We start from the raw sequence: 26,228 nt of genomic DNA, 5'->3' as shown, positions 1-26,228 counted from the left end.
ATTATGTCTGTGACAAAGGGGTTAAACCTTTGCTGTCTAGTCCATGTCTTTTCCTGCTTGCCCCCGTGCAGCTGAGTGTAGGCATCAAATTCAAGCGCTGTGCTGACTCTAAAGCCTATGAGACCGTGGCAGTGGCTTTATGTGCCGCCTCCACTTTTATTTTTGGGTTGTTTTACAGTTAAAAATAGCCCTCTTTTATTCTTGACGGAGCCCTTCACTCAATAATGGGTCTGAAAATCAGTGTTTTAGCTCATCTCTCTTTAACACAACGCTCTTCTGGTTGATTGGCTGACCCTTGCAAACAGAAAGTTTGAGCAGCTGCTTCAGCGCTGGCATCCAGAGCTGTGTGGCTGAGATCACTCCAGAAGTGATATCCTCAATTATTAAAACTGTCTGAAATGGAGCTTTAAAGCAGTCCAAAGCCTGAGATATGGTTTAATATTCACATCCGTCATTGTAATCATATTTAAAGGAAAGAAAACAGAGAAGAGCATAGCAAATCTCCTTTCGTCATTCCTTTGAATTTGAGGCGTGCGGCAGTGTTGAGGCTAGATCCGTTCTTAGAAAAAATAAGTAAGGGTTTATTTTGTCGTGTGTGGACCTGTCGGCAAGTGCTTTTATGTTTCTGTGTGATGACACATGCTGTCCCTGTGTAACTGGATATCTAAAGCTGGCGATAAGCTCAGCCTTGTGAAAACATGAGGGTGAGACATGTCAAAGGATCTTTTCACCCTCAGAGGTTTTTCTCATGATGTCAGGTGTTATGGGTATGCACCTTAGGCAGATATTGGGCACAGCCAACAGTGAATGGTACCAGATAAAAGACCCTAACAGGTGGGTTCAAGGATTTTTTATTTTATTTTTTTACAATGGTTAACAGTGGTTTAAAAAATAGAATATATAAGTCGCCTAATTTAGAAATAATTTGTGTAGTTTGGACTTGTAACATTTATAAGTAATAAATCGACCAACTAATCAGCAGTAAATGAAAATGCACATGAGCAGACAGGGCTGGCAGAAAATAAGTTGTTGGCAGCTTTGTTAAGTTGCGGTTATTAGTGTGTTGATGCGCATTCTGTGTTTACTTTAGCAACAGCAGCACTGACATGGAGGTCTATGGAGATATTCTGCTCCTAAAGCCAAAAACTCAGGACCAGGAGAAGCAGGACAGCTGGAATACTCATAATTCCCTGTCTGCACTCAGCAGCAGTAAATTAGAAGTGGAGAGAGTGTAATGCAGAAAACAGACACGTGTGTGCATGCAGTAGTTACTTGCTCTTATGTATGCACAAGTAGGGTTAATCCCTCATACACTCATATGCACGGCCTTCTGAGTGAGTGGTCTGTCAGCGGTTGGATTTGGAGCAAAGCGAGCATGCTCTGTTTCGTCCATTATGTTTGTGGCTGCTTGAGTCTGCAAAAAGCCTGGGAGTGCAAAAGGCCGTCTCGGCCGGCCCCCCTGGGTTCCTGTGATTGTGCGAAGGCAGAACACTGTGTCCAGCGAGCAGCCACTCTGAGGAAATCTCTCCTTCTACAAACAGGAAGCTGCGTCCCAGAGCCACGCTTTCTAAAGAAGAAGGAGAGAGAGTTTCGGGAGAACTGATGTTGAATCAAGACAGTGAAACAGAAAGATAGCGGCATGTGATTCATGTTGGGGATTTTATTTTCTCCTCTCCTTTTAGATTACTGTGGCTTGCTGTCAATGAACTTTCTGACCCTTGGTCTATCTTTGTTTGCGGCAGGTAATGTGCTCAGATAGTGACACCTTTGGAGGAGATAACTTGGCAATAGGAAGTTATAGACTATGACTGCTGTCTGCATTAAAATGAACGCTCACAGACCTTGAATGAAGTGAGAATTTTACTCCATATAACTTTCAGTTAATGGGGACTTCATATGCTTTTCCTATTTTTTTTTTTGCCATACAGTTGATGATCTGCATATTAAACATGAACAAAGCCTCCGGTGAGTTAAAAGTTACAGCTTCAGGCTGCTCTAAACACTTTGTTTCAGATAGTTTTTCTGCTTGTGAGAGAGCGTATATCCTTAATATCTTAGGCACGCATCAAACCCACAAACCTGCCATTCAAAGTTGATGAAAGCATAGCTTAAGATAAGAATTATTTTGAATCGGAGATCTACTCTTGTTAGAGAATAAAGCATAAGGAGCTGGAAATGCACGTCACATGTCTTATCTGTGTTTCATGTCAGTAACTAGAGTGACAGTAACACTTTGGCAATAATGGGTGGTGCTGAAGTGTGAGACAAGCACATGTATGTGTGGGAACTCGGACATAGATGAACCAGAAAAACATCTCAAATGTTTAGAGTTTTTCAAGTTAAGCATGTTGGCACACCCCACTGCCTACCACCTCAACTAAATTTAGATGTGTGTGACATAATCTGGGTTGCAGAGGTAGATTGCCACAGTCACTTGCATCTCTTTTAATTATAGCTGCTTTGTTGTGTGCCTCTATTCTCCCAAGCGTGCGGTCAGCACATTGACAAATACTTTTAAATATCATCCTCTCAGCTTGCACTGTTTTCATCAACGCTTTTATCCTTCTCCCCCATTGTTAATAATTGACTGGCTTTATAAACAACAATATTATATAATCCTCTTTTGATGGTATATCTAACAACATAGCTGAGTGTTATGCAATTTAATCATGCATTGTATTTGAAAGTCCTTGATCGACTTGAAGAGAGGCTCAAGTTGAAAAGAAACTCTCCCTACAGGAATCAACAAAATGTCACCGTAGAGCTAACAAAGATAGGTGACTCTGGGCGTTCCCCCTCCACATTAACAATGGCATGTATCAGCTGGGATGCCTCTGTGGCACTGGTAAGCTATACGTGCAAGGTTAGGCTGCTGTTTCCAAGTGTTGCTTAAAACCAAGCGCTACATCTCAAAGACTGAAAATGACAGTGTACTAACAAGATCACTACCATGTGTCTCAATAATGGTTCCATCATAAAAAAAGTTCAAATAACTTAGAAAACTGCCTGTCACCAGGGGAAAAAACTGGTGGTTGTCAAGTGACTGCACTGAATATTTTTTGCATTTGGTGATTGACTAAAAGTATAGTTGCTTGCTTGGTTGAGTGTGGAGTCAATTCAATTCATATGTTGCCAAATCACAACAGCACTCACATCAAGGCACTTTATATTGAAAAATACAGACCATACAACTTTACAGTGAAAATCCCAACAATGAGACGTCCCTCTTTCAGCAAGCACTTGGCGACAGTGGTAAGGAAAACTCCCTGTTGACAGGATGAAACCTTTAGCAGAACCAGGCTTAGGGAGGATGCAGCCATGTGCCGTGACCAGTTGGGGGTGAGGGGAGGAAGAGATGACGAAATAAAAAGCACACTTTAGAGAGAGCCAGAGCCTAGTAATAACTAATGATTGAATGCAGAGTGGTGTATAAACGCATAATGAGTAAACAACCCAGCGTCCAATTTATCACAAGGTTGTCTGGTCGGAGGTCACCTGTCTCCACCCAGCTGCAGTCTGACTCACACTGATTGCTAATTTGCCGATGCGTTGCAGTCAATCTGAGCCAGTCTGCGCTGAAGAGCACATCTCGTGTGCACACGTGGCTTTGTAGCAGGTGACTCCATCTTATAGCAGTTTAATCGCCGCCTTGATGCACCACAGTCACTTTGAAGATGGCAGCTAATTATGAGTGGTTGCTGCAATTTCAAAGCAACCATTTCAAAGCCAATGAGATGGCACTTCATTACACACAGCCACAGTAATTACTCTAATAGTAAACATGGAGCTTATTTAAGTTTCAGTTTGACAAAATAATTTTTAAAACTCATTTTCTGCAACTTTCTGTCATATTTGAGACTTTTGAATCAAGAAAATAATTGTTGTTTGCATCCCTTTTACGGTTTTGCACACTGGACTGTAGTTTAATTACCTAGTTATTATTAGAACATTTGGATATGAATATTGGTGGTTAGCTTTATCTTGATCTGTCTCTATACATCTTTGCTGTTCATCCCCATCTTATGCTTCAGGTTAATTTATCGGCTTACGTAATCAGCCACATTAGATGCGCCGTATGAGCTGAGTCACTCCATTATACCTCCAGCTCCTTTCATCTAGGCCCAGTATCCATTACCGTATGCCTTAAGCTGCCAACTGTTGCTGCTGTAAGTGCAGACCCTTTTTGGCTCCTGAGTTTAGTGACTGTGTTGAGTGGCCGGTAACAGCCGCTGTATTGTGTTCACGGCTTTACTTAATCGCTTTCTGCGTTCATAGTAGATCACCATGGTTACCATTCTGAACAAGCAGCATCCACGGCCGTGCAGCGAGGCGCTCTTGTTGTTAAGAAGTCACATGCAGCGCACAGTTGACACACTTTTCTCCAGAGGCTGCTGCTTCAGTGAGGCACGTCGGGGTCAGCTCTATTCACTGTCAGTCAGCTGATGCTGGCAAAACAATTATTGTTTTGTTTGTTGTTTGTCCTCTGATCTGGCTGCACACAGCCTATTTTTGACTCTGTGACACTGCATTTAAAGGTTTAAAGTGTTGCTTTCAGGTGAAATACCAGCGTCTCCACGATTGGGCACGTCATAAACACACCTCACCAGGTTCCTTTGTTCACATCAGCATCAGGAAGCTTAGCTCAGGGATACCAGTCAACTTCTTGTGTTTCTCTTGGCTTGTAAATGGTTTAGTCTGGTTTCGATTCAGCTCATAAATCACACATGTCATTAATTGGGCCAGTTGCAAAATGGATTTAAATGGCATGAATATGGCAGTGAGTTTTTTAAGTGCCTTTCCCGCAGTTTTTGTTGAGGTACCCTAGAAGTGTGGCTACTTCTTATTTTTTATTATTAATATGATCCTTTCTGTTAGCAATCAGAAATATGATGCATATTCTTTCAACCAGCTACATTTAGGCCAGCAACTGGAAATTGCTGATGCAATCGCAGGGCTGTGAGTGCAACACCTCAACCTTTGCATTCATTCAGGTTTTGCAACAGAAAAACAATAAAATGATATATTTAGGGGTTTTTTGTTTCAAAACAGGCAAGGGACCTAAACCAAGGGTGTCTTGCAGCATCTACATGAACAATTGAACAAACTGGTTGGATAGTATGCCCTGTTTAATGATCTGTGAAACGGTAGCGCCACTTGGCCAGCTTAGGCCTCAATCACACAGGCCTGTATTTTCCAACTGGTTGGCAAGTGTTTTCTGGAGGTTGCTGTCAGTCACTGGTTGGAATCAGACACAAAGAGGGTACTGCTCTCAAAACCTCCTTATGATTTCTTTGGTTGCTAACATATTTAATCTAAAATTAAATTAATTAAAATGATTCTAGACATAACCAAGTGGCACAAGGGTGTGATCTGTAGTGTTGCAATGAAGGGAAAAGTACTTGATTTTTAAGATCAGGACCACACCAAGAGCACTCCAGCATGTACACTAGACCAAAACATGGATTGCATATTGTGGTTTTGTAATCACTTTTTGCATGTGTGCACATTACTGTGTGTGTGTGGGGGGGGGCGTTTGCATTTTTCCACATCTATGTTGAAGTCTTGTCTGTAGGTTTCTGTGGGTTATTAGATGTTTTACTGTGGCTTTCTTCTGGAGAGCATCTTTCCATTCATCTCAGATTCCAGATTATTCTGGTTTGGAGTCTTTAACTCCCCCCTAATCGCCTCTGAAAAACATAAATAAATAAATGGATTACCCTATTTGTGCGTCTTTCCTTCGGACCCCAAACCTATAGTCCCTTCTCTGTCAGTCTGTTTCTCCTTGCTCCCTGCCTCTGTGTGGTAATTGAAAGCAGCTGTGTGGAGGTTACCATAGTTCATAGAGAGCAGTTTTTGGAGGAGGGCCCAGGATTTGTTTAGAGCTCAAATCTCCCAAAATTCAGGCAAATGACCGTCTTCAGGTTCTCTCAGTTGGAGGACTGAACCTGCACTTGGAAAAGTTTGCACAATAATTGGGCACAACTGCATCAGTGTAGACTACTTAAATGTCATGCCTCCCTTGCTTGACTCACAACTAGGGATGGGTATCGTTTAGGTTTTATCCGATACCAGTACCAAAACGGTACTTTTAAAATGGTGCCGGTGCTTAAACGGTGCTCGAACCGGTGCTTAAAGAATGGAGAACACACACTTTGTCCAAAAACCTCTCATGTTCAGCTGTTTTTTTTTGTAAAAAAAAAACAAACAAAAAACAAAAACAATGTTAGCCTTTTCTGCAGCTATAGGGGATTTATGGCATCACTCTTGGCTGGAAGCAGTGCTTAAACAATGGAAACAACACAAACTTTGTCCAAAAACCTCTCATGTTTAGCTGTTTTCCACTTTTTCTTTGGTCATTTTAGCCTTTTTGGCCAGGGTGAAGGGAGCATCTGCCATCAAACAAGAAGACAGCCGCATGTAACTACGACGGTGTTTGCTAGTTCACCTTACGTGCATTAATGTAATAACGTGGTTAGCCTACTCAACGTAAATTACACACGAACAACATTAAGCTACTCACGCAGAGAAGAACGGCTGCTGCGGCCATCATCATCCGTCATCATTTCTGCTACACTGGCAGGGCTAGGGGCCAGGACTCTCCTCTTCGGGTTTTGGGGGGATGTTGCTAACTCCGGGTCTGATAACAGACACCACACTCGCAGTAGATGTGCACGGTGTGAGGTCTCGCAGCAATCTATCAAATACAGTGCATTTCTTGGCTTTTAAAAAAACCGCTATGCATCGCCAGGTGTTTCATTGGATTTGAGGTGTTACCTCCTTTGCACAATATCACCTTAAAGCACTTGTTGCAGGCTGCTGAGTTTGCATCTTTTGCTGTGAAGTACAGCCAGACTTTTGGGCATTTTTAATCTGTAGCTCTGCTCTAAAAGAACGTATGTACCTGGGTCCGCCTACTATCCTCGGAAACACAAAATGATTGGCTAGAATTCAAAGTGTATCACAGCTCAGGAAAAAAAAGCACCGAAATAAAGCACCGAAATGTGCGCTGCTTTTTGGTCTGGTTACTACCGTTTATGTCAGAACCATACCGGTACCCATCCCTACTCACAACCATTTATTAGTTCATCCCTAGAAATTCAGATGTTGGCTAAAATACAGCACTTATTCATTGGAAGTATTGCTTGTATGAGCTTAATATAACTATGGCACACAAGGAAAAAAAATAACAATACAGCAGGCAGTAAACTGTCCCTTCTCTCTAACAAGAAGCCACCACCCCGTGTGAAGGCATTAACAAGCAGTCTGAGGTGTGCCTGTGTTTTCCCAGCCTTCTCTCTTTAAGTGAATCTAATCTGTCTGACCTCTTCAAGTCCAACTATTAGTTTGCTATTAATAGTTCAGGCAGAGCAGGGCTGCATGCTGTGCGCATGAAGACATGAGTCTGAGCTCTTGCAGCTTAAGGAAATCAAGGCTTGTTGAGCAAACAAGAAAGAAACTGAAAGAGTAAACAGAAACACACCTTCTGTATTGTTGCTCGTTTTATTCACTTTAAGGACACACTGAAGTTTGAAGAGAAACATGACTTGCTTGACTGCTTGAGCCATGGAAACAAACTAAAAAGATCAACACACTCTTTCAACATTCCCACAGATTCCAAGGGCACAGCTTTGATTTTAATTTAACTGTGGAAGCCAGCGTTTCAGGGTTAACGTCATTTCCCTCAGATATTTTTCAAAGTGTATTGAACCACTTGTCTGCCGTCATCTGTCAGTGCTAATTTGTGCTCTCTTGTTTATTTTTTCTCACCCACAGAGCAGAGAAAACAGAAGTTCTCAGTGATGACCTCCTGCAGGTAAATCATTAACCGGACACTGTAGAGCTCTGACCAGCACTCAATGTGGGCGTATGTGTCAAGCAGGGGTTGTAGCTGGTTGTGCCATTGTGTCTGTGTTTTGTATGAAATCAGTTTTTATTTACATCTCTACAATTAAAATATTTGGAACAGGTTAATTGATGACATGTTCCTCAATAAGGAACCAGGAGTGCTCTCAAATGCACAGAGTATTGAATCCAGCACTCCACTGTGGTGCTGACACTGAGCTTGAGCTTATCGTCTACTGAAATTTCTAAAGTATTGTGTAGTAGTGTATAACTGATTGTCATTAGTATTAGATGTACAATGCTGTGGAAAAGTCTTGAGTCACTCCTCATTTCTTTATGTTTGACTATAAAAATAAACAATACATGCAGTGCTTTGTTGAAATATCTGATGTATAAGGCTGCTGCCGATTGGGAACCAAAAATTTCCCTTTTGAGTTCATCACCTCTTGCTACCGACTTTAAGTCCTTGAGCCTTTTCTCCCTGTTTCCCTTCCCCACAAATGGCTTCTTGACAGCCAAACTAAAATTGATACCATTTCAGATTCTGCTTTAGCAAACAGTAACTGGATCAACTGAAGGTCCAGATGCCTTTCAGGTCGTCTGTCATTTCTTTGCTGGATTTTGTTCTGTCTCTCAAGGACATGAATTTGCTCTAGATGGTTTTTTACACCTGCCAACTTGTGCAACAAGTTGAAAAAAAATATGTATCTGAAAATGGGCATCTACAAGGACTGGATAGAAAATGACTGAAACCAAACCAGAAACACTGCAAAACTTTCAGAGGGGCTGGAGAACAGTTGCTTAAGACTTTCTCAGCTTCAGCAGATTAATACTATAAATTTGCCATTCTGTTGCTGCTTCATGCGACAGTTACAGCCACAGTGTAGGACGGATCGCTGTCGTAGGAACTCGATCTCAACAGCAGTCAGACTGTACAATATCCACACAAGATAAATGCTGTATAAAAGCACATGTATATTTTATCATTCCCACTGCACTTTATGTACATTATAAAAAAAAATATTGGTGTATTCTGGCTTTTCTTTTTTTCTATTTAAATTTTTCTAATATAGCTCTAATTCGCCCTTTCTTCCTGTCGCTTGTGCAGCTGTAACAAGTGAATTTCCTCAGTGTGGGATTAAATAAAGTCTATGTTTATGCCAGTTACTTGTCTTGTCTTCTAGGGTAGTCACTGGGAGCACTTTGCTGTTGACTTCTCGGTACTATGAAGTGACGAGCCAGGACATGAATTTCAACCACGGAAGCGTTAATTTTTAACTTAAAGAGTGACTTCACTGAGTACTGTAAAATTTAGCAAAGAGTTGTCATGACAAGTGCTGGGTGAATAACGGTATATCAGTGCATTCATTTGAGTAGTACTTGTGTAACTCATGTGGCTGTTGCTGGTACAGGTGAGAGTCACCAGGCACTCTGAGACACAATATTGTGATTTTTAACATTTTGAGATATGCCGAGTATTGAATAACATATATTATAACATCTGTAGTACTGAATATTGTAATAACGTATATTGCAATTTATCACCTTTTTAAAAACTGCTTTGTCTATATCTGTTTTAAACGATAAGATACAATCATCTCACTTTGGCTAATTTTTGCTGCAAGATAAGATTGTCAAGCACGCCATCACTGTCCATAAATGTCAGTCAGTCTGCAATTGAATGTTGCAGTCGAGTTGGCAATTACATGCAGTCTATTTCTGATAATATAGCAATTAACTGTGATAAGTCTTGAAAATCACGTATCTGTTGCTGCCTACAGAGACAGAAGTTCACAACACCCTCACATTCCAGACACAAGCTGCAGTCGGTCACAGAATATGTAAAAATTCTGTGCAGCCACTGATTTTTGTAGATGCAAGGAGGTTGCTGTCTTGTTTTTACTCATGTGACTGAACAGGTAGGAGACAGCTTTGTTAGGCTAAGTTTGTCCAGTGTTGAATGATGTTACGATTAAGCTGATTTAATGTTTACTTGGGTAACGTTAATGTGAACGTGCTTGAGATGAGCTCTCTTGTTTGTAATATTTCATTTATTTCATAAAAAAAATTCAAATACTACATTGATACAATATCACCATGCTAAACATTGCGATACTATGATCTATCAATTTCTTTCCACCACCTCATTGCTAGAAAAGTGCTGTGAAGCACATGCAAAGTACTTCTGAACTCTGCGTGCAGAGCAGCAGATATATCTGTCTGCTGCCTCTGAGCTGATCTGAGGCAGACAGCAGGTGGGGCTGGGGCAGAATACTGGCTGCTCAGCAAAGACATTCCAGCAGTGAACATGGTCTCTGTTTTAATGGGAGATGAATATAAACTGTCAAGGAAGCTCGGCTGCCTTTGCGCCAGTGTGTGAATGTGTGTGTGAATGGGTGGATGACTGGATATGTAAAGCGCTTTGGGGTCCTTAGGGACTAGTAAAAGCGCTATATAAATACAGGCCATTTACCATTTACCATTTACTTCCTGCAAAGAGATGCAATGTCCATCACCCTCCATTATTTTCATTGGTCTCTGCACTGTCACCTTATATTGCTGATTATCTAAACCAACAGTAAATGAGAGATGATGGACGTGAAAATGAAGTGAGCCTCATATGGACAAAATGCACATTTGAGTGACAGCTAGAACATCAGATTCAGAGCCAGCTGGACTTACTATAATTCAAGTGGACAACAGTGGTGACTTTAACCGCTTGGGGTGCTTTTTCACTGAAGAAAGGAAGTTATATTTTTCTGACAATTGACTTTGACCGCTCCTCAAAGACACTGTTGTTCTACGTCTGTCTGGAAATCAGCTGTTGTTTTCCTGGAATCAGTCTCTAGGATCTTTCTGATAAAGAAAAATGGAGTGAGTCACTCAGAGATGGCGACTCAATCACCTTTAATTTCTCCGAAGGCTGCTTTCACTTCTTGTCTTGAAATAGGAATTCTCTGTTTGTTTCTTAGTAAACTTTTGTGTTGTCCTAATGTTTTTGCAGAAGACAGTTTAATTTGTTGTGGTACATCTTCTGTTAATACCCAGTGATAATGTATAATTTCCAAAAATGCTTTTAATCCCACCTACTGTATAGCCACTACAGCAACAAATACTCTGCTTTGGCAGTAGATGTGTTGAGTATTGTTAATTTCTCATTTCTCTCAAGGGCCTTCTGAGCATGACTTAAAACGCTAGTAAGATACATTAGCTAACATAATGATTGTCTATACACTTAATTAATATCCACTGAGGTTCTAATACATACCCTCATAAAAAAACAACAACTTTGTTTGGATGTACTGTATAGAGGTAAGTGTGGCCACATCAAAGCAGTAAGAAAATCCTCATTGCATCTTTGTATCCAAGCAGTGAGTCGAAAGAATTCTCATTCATGTTTTTGTTTTTTTATACTGTCATGTTGCACACCTTGGTGCCCATTTGCAACCACTGTAACTCACTCAAAATGCCACTGGTAGAATATGGATGAACAACAAGTAAAGATAAACCAGTGCTCCAGTTTTTTTAGATCCTTAAATAGCTTCCAGTTAAATATCGAGTTTAAGTCTCATTATAGATAGATGTCATAGATGTGTTTGCTTAGTACATCCCCAATAGGAACAAGGACCAGTGATAACAATAATGACCACTGTAAGTCCAGGCAAGTATTCTTAGTAGTTTATTTTGCTCCAGTCCACTCATAAAATCCAGTTAAAGCCTGCATGTTGGCATGGTAACCCACTAGTGTTGACTCAAACCTACATTAGACGAAGGTGGACAGTTTGTTCCTGAGTGTCTGGCTAGAGATAATCGAATTCCCTACGTAATCACTGCTTACTATTAATCTGCTATTGTGCCTATGTTCATGTTTTACTTATTTGTGTCTTTATTAAGTTTGTCTGTAATATATTTGGTTTTAATTAATGGCACTTTGATTAATCTCTTTATGTAATAAGGGATGATGGAAGTACTGTCTGAGAAGCAGCTTAGATTAGAACAAAATAGAATAGAAAAGAATAGCTCTTTATTCGTTATACATGTAGAACAAAATTGTGGTTGCTCAATGCCAACTATGCAGGAATAAAATATAAATGATAAGACAGCAGGCAAAAATAACAAACAGGGGAAATGTACAGAATCAAGAAGAATATATGCAAAGCAAGAGAAAGGCACAGAATGCAGAACAAAGTGCAGTCAGGTTCAAAAAGTATTTGAGCAAAGACACAATCTTTTTTTTGCCTCTGTACACCACCACAGTGAGTTTGAAATGAAACATGGTGCGATTGAATTGCAGACTTTCAGAACCATTTTTATATGTAGACCCACATTTCAAAGGCTTCGGATGGATAAAATTCCTTTGGAGTCTGTGACTGTCTGAAGTCAAGAGCCCATGGACGTCACTAAATGCTGTATTTCCTCTCTTGGGATGCTCTGCCAGGTCCTCAGCTGCTGCTTATTTGTGGGCCTTTCTCCATTCTGTTTTGTATTTAATAACTGGAAAGCATGCGCTGTTGGACTGAGATCACATGACTCAGTTGGCTATTGAAAAGAACCCACTTCTTTTCCTTGAGAAACTCTTGCTTTTGCTGTAAGCTTTGGGTCATTACCCATTTGCACTCTGAAGTGTTGTCCAAGCAGTTTTCAGGATTTGAAAGCTGAGCAGAGAGTACAACCCTGTGCACTTCACAATACATCCTGCTACTTCTATCAGCAGTCACATTATCAGTATATCTTAGTGACGTAGTTCCAGTGGCAGCCTTACATGCCTCCACTATGTTTGACAGGTGTTGTGCTATGCTTCAGATCATGAGCTGTTTCTCTCCTTTTCCATCTTTTCAGTTGTCATTCCAGTACTTGTGGAAACTAACCAACTCTTTACAGTCAGCTTCTTTCTTAGCTCGATTGCCTCAAAGCGGTCCTCTGCTTGATCCTCCGAGGTGGGAAAGAGTCAGCCAGCATTCCTGTGCCAGCTGCCTGCCCATTTCTTCTTCTCTGTATATAGCATCAGTCCACATGGGTACTGCAGAAGTACTTCAGAAATATCGTGTTGCCAGTGTAATAAGTTCGGAGCCACCTGTTTGAACACTTCTGTCATTGATCCCTCCTGCAAACAAAGAATATTTTGTTTCCCATCCAAGGCTTACAGAATAATTCCACCCTTAATGCGTCATCTCAAGCTATTTTTTGCTCTTTCAGGACATGTTCAGACATGTTAACATCATTTCTCTTAGGAACCAATAAATAAACACATCCACTGTCTGTCTTTTTCCTCCCTGTCTGTCCTACATATTATTGGGATTCCCTTTCCTATGACGCATCATGGGATTGACCAAGTATTGACCTCATCACACGGCAGGAGGGGAAAAAAACACGCCCCGCTGCTTTTCAGCTTCTTTTCGGATCTGCCGAGACTCCTCAGGATAATTTATTCTTTCTCTGGCACTTTCTAACAATGTAAGGAAGAAAGTTCCTGCCATGTAATCCAAACATTTCCCATACACCCACACAGGAATTTAGGCCCTTCTAGAGCATAGGGAGGGGAATCCCCTGAATGTTTTTGTACCAGGCACTAAATGAACTGGGTCTAATCACTGTTCCCAAGCCTATAACGCGTGTATCCTTGTGTTCATGTGTGTGTTTTGGTTAGATTGTATTTAAGCCAGCTGTTTTAGGAATGCCGGGGGCCACCATGGGTCGGTACTGACGTAAGAGCACAAGGAGAGGGGAGGGAAGGGGCGGCACACGGAGGCGGATATCTGCTGTGCAGTTCCTGCGTTCCGACTCCGTTCTGTTTTTGGAACACAATTGTGCGGTATTTGGTTTATCCTCCTCCTGAAGTCGCCTCCCTCCATTTCTGCTCGTGTTACCGTCTAGATCTCACTGTTCCCCTTTATAATTTGAACATCTCGTAAGTGCATGTTTAGCGCTTTGAGACATTTATAGAGTTCTGATTTCTCACTTCAGTAGAAACCTGTTCTGTGAAGTTGCTTTCCCATTTTTCACAAGTAAGGCCAACTTTAACCAATCCCTTGCGTTGTCACGCTGTGTTCACCAGGCTTCTAAGTACATGTGAACAGTAACTCGCCATCAGCCCTTCCATTCCATAGCGACAGTCGGCCTAATGTTGACGCTGACCATCGCAGTCAGACACCTGGCACGACAAGCACAGTGAATAGTGACCCTGGGGCGTTTCAGTTGGCCTCTGTCCTTCAGCCTGAATAGCTGTAACTTCAATCAATGACAGTATTATATCTGGTGTCAGACTAAAGGCACAGAGTGGATCTGTGGAGTCAACTGAGTAAACAGGAGAAAGTCTGTGTAATCAAAAAAGCCTTTTCAAAGCCAAAGAGCTGCTCGCCATGGGTCACATCTCGGTGGGCGCTGCTGGGAAGACATTTCCGATGAGTCACGTGTTTCGAAGATAACATTCCAGCGTTGCTCCGCAGGAGCAGGCCTTATCAGTCACGCTTGAACTTTGACCCCTGACCCTGACAAGGCCATCACAAATCATATTTCTGCATGGAGCTGGAGCTCATTAGCCCTCAGCTGGGCGCTCTGCCATGTTGGGTTGTGATGACAAGTTAGTGGGGTTGATGAGATTAATCTAAAGTTCTTTAAAGAGGCTGGTTACACTTTTCCTTTTACAGTGGTTGACACTAGCGTAGTTGATACTACGTTTAGTTTTTGCATAGGCCAGTACAGACAATAACATCAGTGACAGCACTATTAAATTGTCTAACACAGTGGTGGACGTACAGTAACATAAGTGTAATGTATTTGTGACACAGTTCAATGTTCTCTTAGGTAGTGCAGAGACGAGGAAAATAGTTTTGTTGTCTGAGGTCGTGCTGTGCTTCTGGTTACTTGGCATCATATTTCCACGCTATCAGAGGTTGGCTCCGACTGCTTGTCTAGCCGCTGATAGACTTCCTCAGCTTCAGTCTGGGATTTTAACAGAAAACGACACAAATAACTGCTAATCGGTTGAGTTGACAGGTTATGGGCAGGATTCATCACTTTTGCTGCCTAACTGCTGCATAATTATTCTGTTATTAGCCACAGCGGCTATCGGGTATAGTGAATGTTTAGCATTTAACATGTGCACTTTCCAAGTTACCTTAAAGTGTTGCTCAGTGTTGTAAACATACGCTACTTCAGCTGCTAGTGGGGGGCAGAGCTGTGTCAAGTTGTGTATCAACTGCATTTTCTCTCTGTAATCTTCATTGCTGCGTTCCAGTTACCTTGGAAGTTGGGTGTCGGTCACTTCTGAGTTATTTAGCTTGTGGCTCTATATAATGTTAGTGACAGCTAATATCCCTCTCATTGGTTCTGACTGTGATCACTGCAGGCCCACCCAGCTGCTGTTTAAACCTTCTGTTTGGGATGGGCAGCCAATCAGAAGATAAATGAAATGTAGGCAGGTAGAGGATGACGTGGTGGCTATGAGTCATGTGAAGTACTCTAAAGGAGTGCCTGAGCCTGGTTCTGCTGGATGTTTCTCCTTCCCACTGTCACCAAACTGCTTGCTCATTGTGTTTTTCTCTGTTGCGTTATTGTACGGTCTACCTTACAATACAAAGCGCCTTGACACGACTGTTGTGGTGATTTGGCGCTTTATAAATAAAAATATGGTTGTCTCCTTTTCTAATTGTGATAAAGTATAACATTTCTTGGGTGTTTGTGTTCTCAGTGTGCTCTTTCTACCTCAGCAAAAAGCTCTTTATTTGCCTAAAATCTCTTCTTGTATGTCTTGTGCACAGATTGAACGGCGCATGGAGCTGGTACGCGTGGTGTCCCACAACACACACAAAAAGATGGTGTCGTGTCTACAGGGACACATCGGTGCAGAGGCAGAGAAGAGACATGTAAGCCATCAAGCTTGTGGCTATAAAACCTGTTAAAGCAAATCAAGCAGCTGTTGCAGGATTTAGCTGTTCCTCCCACACACGTCGGGTTCTTTTTTATTTATATATATTTTTTCCTTGAATGTGTCCACAGTAGGAAGCACAATCTATAATTTCTCTTTTGTTTTGTTTTTCTACCCTACACCACCCAAAATATCCACCTCAGTCTGTACCACGCCTCTATACAGGAAATGGTCAGGTAAAAGCACTTATTCCACTTCTCCAATCCTCAGCACCACTTGCTCCATTTCCCATTTCCAGCATCTGTCATCTTCATTCACTATGCATGACACACTCGGCTTTGGGGATTCTCTCGATTAAAAACAGGATGCTGCACACACATCAGTGTTTATTCGCTGATGTAAATCATATAACTGTAAAAATAAGCTGTCATTTAGCAGAAGTGTCACTTCCTTAGTTTTCGTCTTAAATTGTATTCATGGTCTATTTTTTTCCCTCTTCTGCTCAAAAAGCTCGCTTCCTCTTTCTGAATTTACGCTTGATATGTTCAATGGAAAGTCCTAAACCAGTTTTCCATTGGCTTGACCTTGTATGCATAAGTTCATGTGTTTGTGCACCCGCATCTAATCACTGTTTGCATTTTTTCCTCCACTAAACACACAACAGAAAAAGCTTCCCCTTACGGCACTGTCCCAGGCAATGACTGAAGGTGGAAGCCAGTTGGGAGAAGACTCCTTAATAGGGTGAGTGTGTGATTGATTGACACACCAGAAATCTAATTGCCTTGTCTGGGCAACGGTTGCCGATATAGAGCAGAAGCACCCCAGAGAGTGTGAAATGCAAGGTCTCACATTCAGGGTAAGCGGCCTTCCCGGTTCTGTTTGTCTGTCAGGGGCTTTCAGCAGTTCCCTTACAGAAGAATCAGATCAGCTATTCTGGCGCTCATACGCAGAGTAGTTGAGGATCTAGAAAGTAGATGTCTACAAATCTACACTGCAGCTATGAGTCTGTCTGGAAAGAATAAGGAAGGGGAAGTATGAGAGTCTGCTTGCACATGTGATTCAATCATGCCAACAGTTTTATTGATATCTGGAACTCGCTGTTTCTCGTGTCAAGGCTTATAGGTTTCATATCTGGGAAAACTGCAGCTCAAAACTGATTCACTCGTAGATAAAGTGTCACTAGGTCACTTTGTGCTCCTGGCTTTGAGCGGCTACAAATGATGACATCAGTGACCTGGTTTTGTTCTCAGCTGTTGGCTGTGGACAGATGAAGGCCTGGTTACGCAGACTGTGGTCCTTCTGTGTTGTTATGTAAATTCCATTTTGCAAAGAACACGTGTGATTACACTGGTTACAGAAGACCTAACATCCACATCTGTTAGTGCGGATATGTTAATGAGGCATATGTGTGACTTTGCTTGATTTTAACAGGCCTGTCTCTCTCTCTCTTCATGTGCTTGTCAATAGGAAAATGATGGAGGTGTGCGGAGATGCAGAGAATCGTCTGGCATCAGAGCTGATGCAACATGAGCTGCAGATAGAGAAGGACGTTCTGGATCCACTTAGCCAGTTAGCCGAGGTCAGAAACCCTACGCATTAATATTAACTTAATATAAAGGAACTGCTTTTTGAATGGCTAAAATATCAGCTGCACCCATTTCTCCACTTTAACTGGTGTCATTTATACTTTATATGATTAATTTTCTCTTGCTTTGTGCTGCCCAACTCCAAATGAACGAAAGCTTTTTAGTAAAAAGCAGCTAGTTGCTAGAGCAGTGACCCATTATGGTGATTGTCCTGTGTTTTTCGAAACATCCCAGCCCTCATAACACTAGCCAAAGTATCCTTGTCCTAGATACTGAACCCCGAGTTGCTCCTGATCAATTCACTAGAGTGTGAATGTTGGATAGTAAGCACTTAGGCATAGAAAAAGTGCTTGTGTGGATGAGTGAATGAGACGTTTTTTAAAGCTGTTCTGAGTTAGTAACTAGAGTACAATAGTGCTATATAAGAACCAGTCCATTTAACAATTACCATATTTTATTAAACCTCCAATAGTCATGCAGGAAAATCAGTGGCAGTGCCTTGCAGGTCTTCTTCAGAGGTATATTTTCTTAAGCTTGGTGTGTTTTAACCATTCATTTAGGTGGAAATCCCTAACATCCTGAAGCAGAGGAAACAGCTGGCCAAACTGGTGTTGGACTATGATTCTGCCAGAGCAAGGTGTGTCTGAATGTCTTTCTGCTTGTTAGGCGATGCATTCTAAAATACCTGGAACTGCTAACACAGTAGCATAAATCACATTTATTCACAGGCATTAACTTTTTTACAGTGCCCACATTTCAGATTGCCGTCTGCATTTCCTGCTTTTTCCTCTTTTCTTTCCGTATTCAGATGGTTGCAGGCAACCAAGTCAATAATCTCAGGAACAAACACTCAAGCACTGACGGCCAAGGCTGACTTACTCAAGGAAGAGGTGGATGAGGCCATGAACAAAGTGGAGCTTTGCAAGGTAATCTTTATGTGCAAACATACTGATTCATTTCTGCAAGTCTATATCAAGGCAAACTACCAGTCATGTCAAATCATCAAATCAGGACCGTATCGAAGAAATGCCACTTGCAAGGTCATGACCTGATTGATAATGTAACTCAACTGATGCCATTAAATGTAGACTACTTTATTCATGGCTACTTGTTGTGTTTAAGACTACTTAGGCTTAAAAGCAATCACATAGCAGAGTTAAAGTGATCTGAGTAAAAGAAACTGGAAATAGGCCTGGGAGTAAACTCATTAGAGCAACAACTGGACATTCCAAGACCCTTGGAATGGCCGGTTTGCTGACGCATGCAAACTGACTCTGTCCTGTCAGCTCTCTGTGTGTTTGTGTGAATCTACTGAACTGAGTCACTGGTGACTTTAGTGTCATGACTCCATGATGTGTGTTTCTGTCCAGGAAGTACAGGACTTTCTGTAAAACTTAGGATTTATGAGTCGTGCGAAGCTTAACCGGCCACTGACGCCTGAACTTGTGCCACCTGAAGCACTTTTCCATTCGAGGGATGACATTAGTAGATATGATCCTCTTTAATAGCCTCACTAATTCCCCTGTTTTCCCTTATAAATGATAACTTAACATCATCTTTATATATCTAACATCATGTCTTTTTGTTTCTTCTACAACAGGATCAGCTTGCTGCCGACATGTACAGTTTTTTCTCAAAAGAAGGCGACTATGCCCACTATTTCGTAACGGTGAGTTCACTGTGTCAACAAGCCAGCGCTGTTGTTGCATGACTTTCCGTGGGAACATTCACAGCTGCAGAGTAGCTGTGGGGCGGATGCTTGGCAAGCTGTTTGTATTTACTTTGCTGTCATGTACTTTACTGCTCTTATTATTCTGCTGTGTGTGTCTCTCTGTTTCTGTAGCTCTTAGAAGCTCAGGCAGATTACCACAGAAAGTCTCTCACTGTTCTGGAGACTGTCTTGCCAACCATCCAGGCTCAGCAAGGTATAAGATATGCAAACATGCTTTAAGCACACACACCTGTTTAGCACAAAATAGTGCAACGTTGTTATGGGGAAAATAAAAGTCACTTTCCCATGCATAACATGTGACGTGACCCTTTTGCTTATTTCTTGGAGGAACCTCCTGTACCTCCTTCCCAGCAGCAACCTCTGTTTTACCCGTTTTTTTGGCTCCCCCTTTTAAATATCTACTTTACATGGAAATTCACTCATATGTGTCCTGACTTGCAATGAGGAGAATCAAGTTTTCATTCTCAGCTGACTCTAGAAATCCAAAACCGCTGCTTTCAGTTACATCCCGCCAATCTCTTTTTCTTCCCCACGTTTTGACATTGTTAAAGGTACAGCGTGTAAAATATCACCACTAGATGGTCAATAGATTACAGATTGCAGTCAACTGAATTCTGTCTTCTTACCTTGTCAGATTCGAGTGCATAATCTTAACGACGCTGGCTGCTCTAGGACAATCACTTGGCCCTGTTTCTATTACTATTTATTATAACATAGTTGAATATTATCAACACTTAGCAATAGATCAGGAATAAAATGAAAATGGATATGTGTTAATTAAATATTTTGGAGTATTTTGCATATTAACTCCATGCCTCTAGCTACGGTGGCCGTTTTAGGACAAACAACTCTGGCTGCCGTTCATCTGTAGTGTGTAGGCGGTCAGTGCGCTGTTTACCTCAGCTGCTCATCCTCGTCTATTCACGGGGAGAGGAGGAGACTGCAAAACTTTGAAAAAGGTATCCAAAGCAGTGTGATGAGTCAGGAAAGCTCACTTAGCTGTTGTTGTTGAAGATGGCGGGGCTTCCACCAGTCTGTGCCCGCTCCTTTGTATATTTAATGGGTTAATTCTAAGTTCAGTTTTTTGGAAAATGTAATAAATAATCATATTTATGAGTACGGTATTTTTCTTTTCTATTAAATAAACTCTAAAAATGACTGACTATACCTTTAAAGGGGTCCTGACATTAAACAACAGTCCTCGACTCTGAGAATTTTAGGATTGTGATGTCTCCTCTCAGTTTGTTTTCATCTTACGTGCACTCTTTAGCTGTGTCTTGTTCAAGGAGTTTGTTTTTTCTGCATTAAACACATGTGGTCTTACACAGACTAGCCTGGTCTCCCAGCATGTGGCAATGACTCATGAGCTCCACACACACCCACCTGGTTTTGGAGCGCCCCACACCACCCCAAAATTCTTTCCCCGGCCCTCCCTCCTTACTTGCCTTTAAGCTCACGTGCTCACACTCGCTCATAAACACATAAAGATTACAGAACAGTCACTTCTGTTGGCTGAGAGCCTGTGGTTATTATTTGGCGACACCTTGTAGGGGGAGTTTTTTTTTGTTTTGTTTTGTTTTTTTTAACAAAATGGCCCAAAGGGAAGTTTTTGACCCAGATATCTACCATCCAAACCAGTAACAGGCCTTACTCACACTTATATGTATTTTACAATTATAATAATCTGGTCTTTCATGTGTTTCTAATTCCACTCTTTGCTCCTTTCTTCTCCTCTCTATTTATTATTAACTCTCTTTACATTCAGATTCATGGACGGAAAAGCCGGCGTTTGGCACTGGTTTGGATGAACACCTGAAAAGGAGTGGGAGGGAGATCGCCCTGCCAATAGAGGCTTGTGTCATGATGCTTCTAGAGACGGGCATGAAGGAAGAGGTATGGAAGTTATAGATTGTGGCAGGGAGTGAAGACGAGATACTGATTGAAATTTAAGTGCTTTGGATCATCGAAGTAAGATATACGGTCACCAGATCCTTTCAGTTAAACCTTATTAGTAAGTGGTTGCTTTATGGCCGAGATTCAGTAAGGTGCTCGCAACCTTCCTCAAAGATTTTGGTTCATATTGACATGATAGCATCACATAGTTGCTGCAGATTTCTTGGCTGTGCATCCATGATATGAATCTCCCATTAAACAACATCCCAAACGTGCTCCATTAGATTGCGATCTGGTGACTGTGATTTGAGTACAGTGAAGTCATTGTCACGTTCAAGAAACCAGTTTGACATGATTTGAACTTTGTGGCGTGGAGCATTATCCTGCTGGAAGCAGCTAACAGAAAATGGGTACACCGTGTTCATAAAGGAAGGTCAGCAACAATACTCAAGCTGTGGCATTTAAACAATGTTCAGCTGTACTAAGTGGCCCAAAAATATCCCTCAAACATTACACCACCATCCTGAAACAATGTTTTTTACATCCGATTCACCATCCAAATGTTGCAATAGAAAACAAGACTCATTGGACCAGGCCATGTTTTTCTCTTATGAAATGTAGCCTCTGTGTCCTGCTCTTAGCTGACAGGGGTGGTGCCGAGTGTGGCTTTCTGCAGCTGTAGCTCATCGGGTTCAAGGTTCAGAGATGCTCTTCTGCATGGAGTGGTTGTAATGAGTGGTTATTTGAGTTACTGTTGCTTCTCTGTTAGCATGGTTGTGTCATTCGACTTGTGGCACTGTGGTGGAAAATGCCAGCAGATCAGCAGTTTGTGAAATACTCAGACCAGCCCATCTGCCACTTAAACTGCCTTGATGCTTCATTTGACCTTCAGCGGGTCATCTTAATCATGTCTATGCACATAAATTAATTCATTTGCTGACTTATGATTAGATATTTGCCTTAAGGGGCAGTTGAACAGTGTATAAGGGAGCAGCCCAAAGCAGCTTTAGAAGAATTTCCATTTTTGTCTTGTTGCTGTTTTGCTTGTTTAAAATGTGCTCGTCCGTTTGTTAATATCAGTTGGAAATAGTGCAATAAGGGAGTTGTCATCTAGCATGTAGCATGTATCAGCTGCATAACTACGGTGATTAGTGCTTTGCTGTCTCATAGGGTTGCCAAGTGGCAGCATGCATGATGAGAACAGTAACTGATCGAGACAACTGCCCGTGCAGAACCACAGGAAGTGTTACGACTGTTTGACAGCTGATCTCCAAAGGTGCTGATATGTGATCTAAACCACTCAAGAACGTTATTGGAAAAACGTAGACGCACTGCTCCAGAGAGTGAGCGAGGATTTTGGGATCGGTCTTGTCAACAGCTGCACTTAAGCCAAATAAATAAGAACAGCAATCTTATTAGCATCATACCGCAGTGAACACTTACTATGGTGAGGGCAGTTTCTGTGCTCTTTATCAGACTGGAACCTATCAGGGATGACATATCGCTTTAAGAAAGCACAGACTTCCATGTTGTTCTGCATTTACTCGGTGTGCTCCCGCCAAAGTTTGATTTCTATAAGAGGTTTTAGTACAGCCTCTTTTTAATGCTTTTGATAGGTTGTCGATGCTCGTTTTAGAAATCAATTCTTATCTAGTTTGATGAGCTTATTGGCTTTTACTTTATTACTCGTTTTAACCAGTGAACTAAAAGTAATGCTGGCATTTTAATTAGAAGTGGCATAAACGGCTCGACTGGTCATTGAGAAAATTGAAACTAAGCTTTTAATTGTTTGTTTACACGAACATCTAAGGAGATGGGCAAATTGCAAATGATTTTCCGTAACGCTGTTCCAGAGAAATGGTCGCCATGTTATGATGAACGCGAATAGACATGAAATGTTTACGTCTCTCCACCCTGATACAAATTTAGAATACAATGTGCTGGGACGTGGTCGTCTCCTGTCCATAAATCAGAAGGTTTTGTTTCCCCTGTGATTGTGTAAAAAGGGAGGGAGGAAAGAGGGCAAGTGTTAACTCCAAAGCACATTATTTGTTTCCTGATTCATTCCTCTGTGAGCCCAGTCTGTGTCATTATGGTGTGAAGACAGCCTTTGTTTATGTGTAAAGTAAATAGCTCGCTATGCTGTGACTGGTGGGTGTGTTTGTTTGCCTGCTTTAAGGTTTCATTGTGTGCAGCTGGCAGAGGGAGTATACGTAGTGGATACAGAGTCCGTCTGTAACTGTGTGTGTGTGTGTGTGTGTGTGTGTGTGTGTGTGTGTCAGGGTCTATTCAGAATTGCAGCAGGGGCATCCAAGTTAAAGAAGCTAAAGGCGGCGCTCGACTGTTCCACTTCACAGCTGGAGGAGTTCTACTCTGACCCCCACGCTGTCGCTGGTACGTTCCAAACCAGCACCGTTCTTCAGCTGTTGTATCTCTTAGTGTAAAATTTGGACCAAAATCTAAAAAGCAAGCAAATATTTGCTGTTTATTATAATTAATGTTTCTTTCAAACTTTGTCTTTTCTTCTTCATATTTCAGTGACAAACTCAGGGATAGTTCAATTTCACTCTTCACGATTCTAACTGATAAATGGCGTAGCGGCTCGATTTTATTTCATCTACATTTTTGCCTGTAATAGTGTTTTTAAATAAAACTATTGTGCACATGTGTGGTTACAGGAGCACTAAAGTCCTACCTGAGGGAACTCCCTGAACCTCTAATGACCTTCCAGCTTTATGATGAATGGATCCAGGCATCCAGGCAAGGCTCTAAATAGTCCTGCTCAATCTATCTTTGCACAGCACATGACAGATTCAAGTTTTACTTGCCATCTGGAGATTACACCAGCAATTATAAAGGACGGAAACTTCAAAAGTTGATAAATAAACATGTAATCAAAGGTTTTTAATATGCTTCTTTAAGTTTCCTGTATAATGTGAGAAGTGAGAATGATGACAAAAACTCTCAAATGAATTTGATTAAAATAAAAGCAGGGTAGTTTATATAAACAATTTTAAATTTGCCATGTGAAACCTATAAATAATTAAATTTTAATGCTTTATTTTGGTGGATTTGAAATACATATTTTTATGTATATTTTTGGCTTCTTATGTCTTCCATAAATAATGAGCTGTGCTGTTATTTATCTACTTTCTTCTATCATTCTAGTGTGTCAGACCCAGACAAACGGCTCCAGGCGCTCTGGGTTGTATGTGATAAACTACCAAAGAACAACAAAAACAACCTGAGGTCAGTCGCTGAAACCTACATAGGGACTGATTTTGCTTTTGTCTGTCACGCAAGACTATTCTCAGCTCTCTGCCCTCCGTGTTTTCTTTTAGGTATCTGGTGAAGTTTTTAGCCAAACTGGCTCAGGAGAGCGAGCAGAACAAAATGACCCCTAGCAACATTTCCATTGTCCTGGGACCCAATTTGCTCTGGGCCAAGACTGAAGGGTGAGCGGGCAAGACAGAATAATCTGTTGCAGCTTACTTGTCAGTCATGTTTAAAACAAGGGAGATGTAACAGTGTCTGGGAGGTCAGAGCCTAGTCTAGGGTGGTGAAGAAAACGTAGAAACGATAGTCTGTTATTTAAGCTTATTTCAGTTCATCCCTCATTATGTCAGAAAGCATCTAATTTTTGCACATCTATGTATGCACACCCAGGAGTCTGGCTGAGATGGCTGCAGCTACCTCTGTGCACGTGGTGGCCATTGTTGAGCCCATTATCCAACATGCTGACTGGTTCTTTCCTGAGGGTAGGTCTTGGGTTTCCTCTATAGCTGCTTATTTTCAGTCTGACCTTATTTACCTTCTTTGAAGCCATTAGTCCTATCAGTATATACGGCAGTCATGGGGAAGGCAGCTGATATTGATTGCCTTGCAAGGCCGATAATCAGGAGTGAAAGGGGACTGAGATAAGATGACCAAGGTCAAACAGTTTTCGTACTTTAGAGGCTGGCTGGAAGATGTCTTATACATACAAGTTGCTTTAAACACTCACCAAATCCAGTGAACTGAAGAACTAAATGAAAGTAAAACTCCCTCTTACTGTTAATATGTAACAGAGTCAGTAGTTTACATGCTGGGTTAAATAAACACACACGCCCCCACTAATATCTTAGAGAGTCACACCTCGACCAGGTGCTTTTGGTGGATTCCAGAAAATCCCAAAGACTTGTTCATCCAATTCTTGTTTTTTAAAGTCATTAAGGATGGATGGTGTGCATTCATTGCATCCTGGAAAAAAACTGTTTAACAAAATCATGAAAAGCCAGAAATACCATGACATCCATACTGATGTTGGATGTATGTAAAGTTCTGAGGCAGCTGCATATTTGTCTGGGTTGCACAGGCAGGTTAGTTAAAGCCTCTCTTATAGTCTCTGTTGAGGGCCTGTATCTTAGGCAGAGATGATATATTACTAGTGTTGCCATAATTGAGCATCTCTGGTGCACATACAGAGAGGGATGATGAGACAGTGGGAGCTATCACCTCACAATAATAAGGACTTTGGTAAATTGCTGACTCTGTTTGTGGAAACTCCTTTCACAGTCTGTAGACAAACACTTTCAGGCAAATCTTTGATTCTTAATTTCGTTCAGTTAAATTTGAATTGTCTTTTTGAGCAGCTTATGAGAGGTTTTTGGAGCATTCCAGCCTAATGTAAACTGAATAATAGGCTAATGTTTGTGTCAGAATAAACAAAGTAAACATCTGTCATCTGGCAACATCTGCTTCTTCTTACACATAAAAATGAGTGTTTTCTGTGTTTCAGTCTAACAAGCTTGGATAACGACCCGAGACCTCCATGGTCTTGTTCAGTTAGCTTCTCCCTCTATCACAGGTCACAAGCTAGCGTAAAGTAAAGAATGCAAACATGGATTGATTGAACATTCTGTGCATTACAGTGAATAACGTTAAATTTACGTTAAATTTCTTCGTTTGCTGTTTTTTTTTTTAACCAAAAGGGGGCGCTATAACACCCACCTGCACTCTTTCTTTATACAGTTTAACCAGTTTTTCTTAACTGTGTTTTTATAGACGTGGAGTTCAATGTTTCTGGCATGTTTGTGATGCCCACACCTGCATCCAACCACAACAATCACTTAGATTATGACTCCGGCACCATTGAAAGGAAGAGACCTGGCAGCATGGTGGGACCAGAGAACGACACAGGACGCAAAGACAAGTAATCCTCCAGAAGTTGCTCGCTGATCACTCTGATTCATTTGTGCCTTTTAATCCAGCTGCTTTCTTATGCTTCTAGATAATGTTGGTGTAAATAATCCGGTCACTTTTCTCGTTA

The 26,228-nt window shown here is 41.4% G+C and overlaps 1 protein-coding gene across 9 annotated transcripts in view; it reads left to right on the top strand.

The window, feature by feature from the left end:
• Window positions 1-26,228, top strand: part of arhgap17a (Rho GTPase activating protein 17a) — a 31,546-nt gene that overhangs the window by 1,035 nt on the left and 4,283 nt on the right. For 5 of the 9 annotated variants that reach the window (XM_026179049.2, XM_026179048.2, XM_026179045.2 and 2 more), the window contains exons 2-17: window positions 7,774-7,813; window positions 15,603-15,707; window positions 15,913-15,945; window positions 16,374-16,450; window positions 17,177-17,288; window positions 17,856-17,932; window positions 18,104-18,221; window positions 18,896-18,964; window positions 19,139-19,220; window positions 20,793-20,920; window positions 23,203-23,314; window positions 23,599-23,680; window positions 24,089-24,169; window positions 24,262-24,375; window positions 24,587-24,678; window positions 25,964-26,111. In XM_026179049.2, the coding sequence (XP_026034834.1) occupies window positions 7,774-7,813; window positions 15,603-15,707; window positions 15,913-15,945; window positions 16,374-16,450; window positions 17,177-17,288; window positions 17,856-17,932; window positions 18,104-18,221; window positions 18,896-18,964; window positions 19,139-19,220; window positions 20,793-20,920; window positions 23,203-23,314; window positions 23,599-23,680; window positions 24,089-24,169; window positions 24,262-24,375; window positions 24,587-24,678; window positions 25,964-26,111 (1,470 nt within the window). The remainder of the gene's footprint in view (window positions 1-7,773; window positions 7,814-15,602; window positions 15,708-15,912; window positions 15,946-16,373; window positions 16,451-17,176; window positions 17,289-17,855; window positions 17,933-18,103; window positions 18,222-18,895; window positions 18,965-19,138; window positions 19,221-20,792; window positions 20,921-23,202; window positions 23,315-23,598; window positions 23,681-24,088; window positions 24,170-24,261; window positions 24,376-24,586; window positions 24,679-25,963; window positions 26,112-26,228) is intronic. The other 4 variants (XM_080305202.1, XM_026179050.2, XM_080305201.1 and 1 more) reach the window with 1 other exon arrangement.

Source organism: Astatotilapia calliptera, chromosome 8, assembly GCF_964374335.1.
Source record: "Astatotilapia calliptera chromosome 8, fAstCal68.1, whole genome shotgun sequence".
Lineage (NCBI taxonomy): Eukaryota > Metazoa > Chordata > Actinopteri > Cichliformes > Cichlidae > Astatotilapia > Astatotilapia calliptera.
Note: the sequence above shows the minus strand (reverse complement) of the source record. Positions and strands in the feature narration are given on the sequence as shown.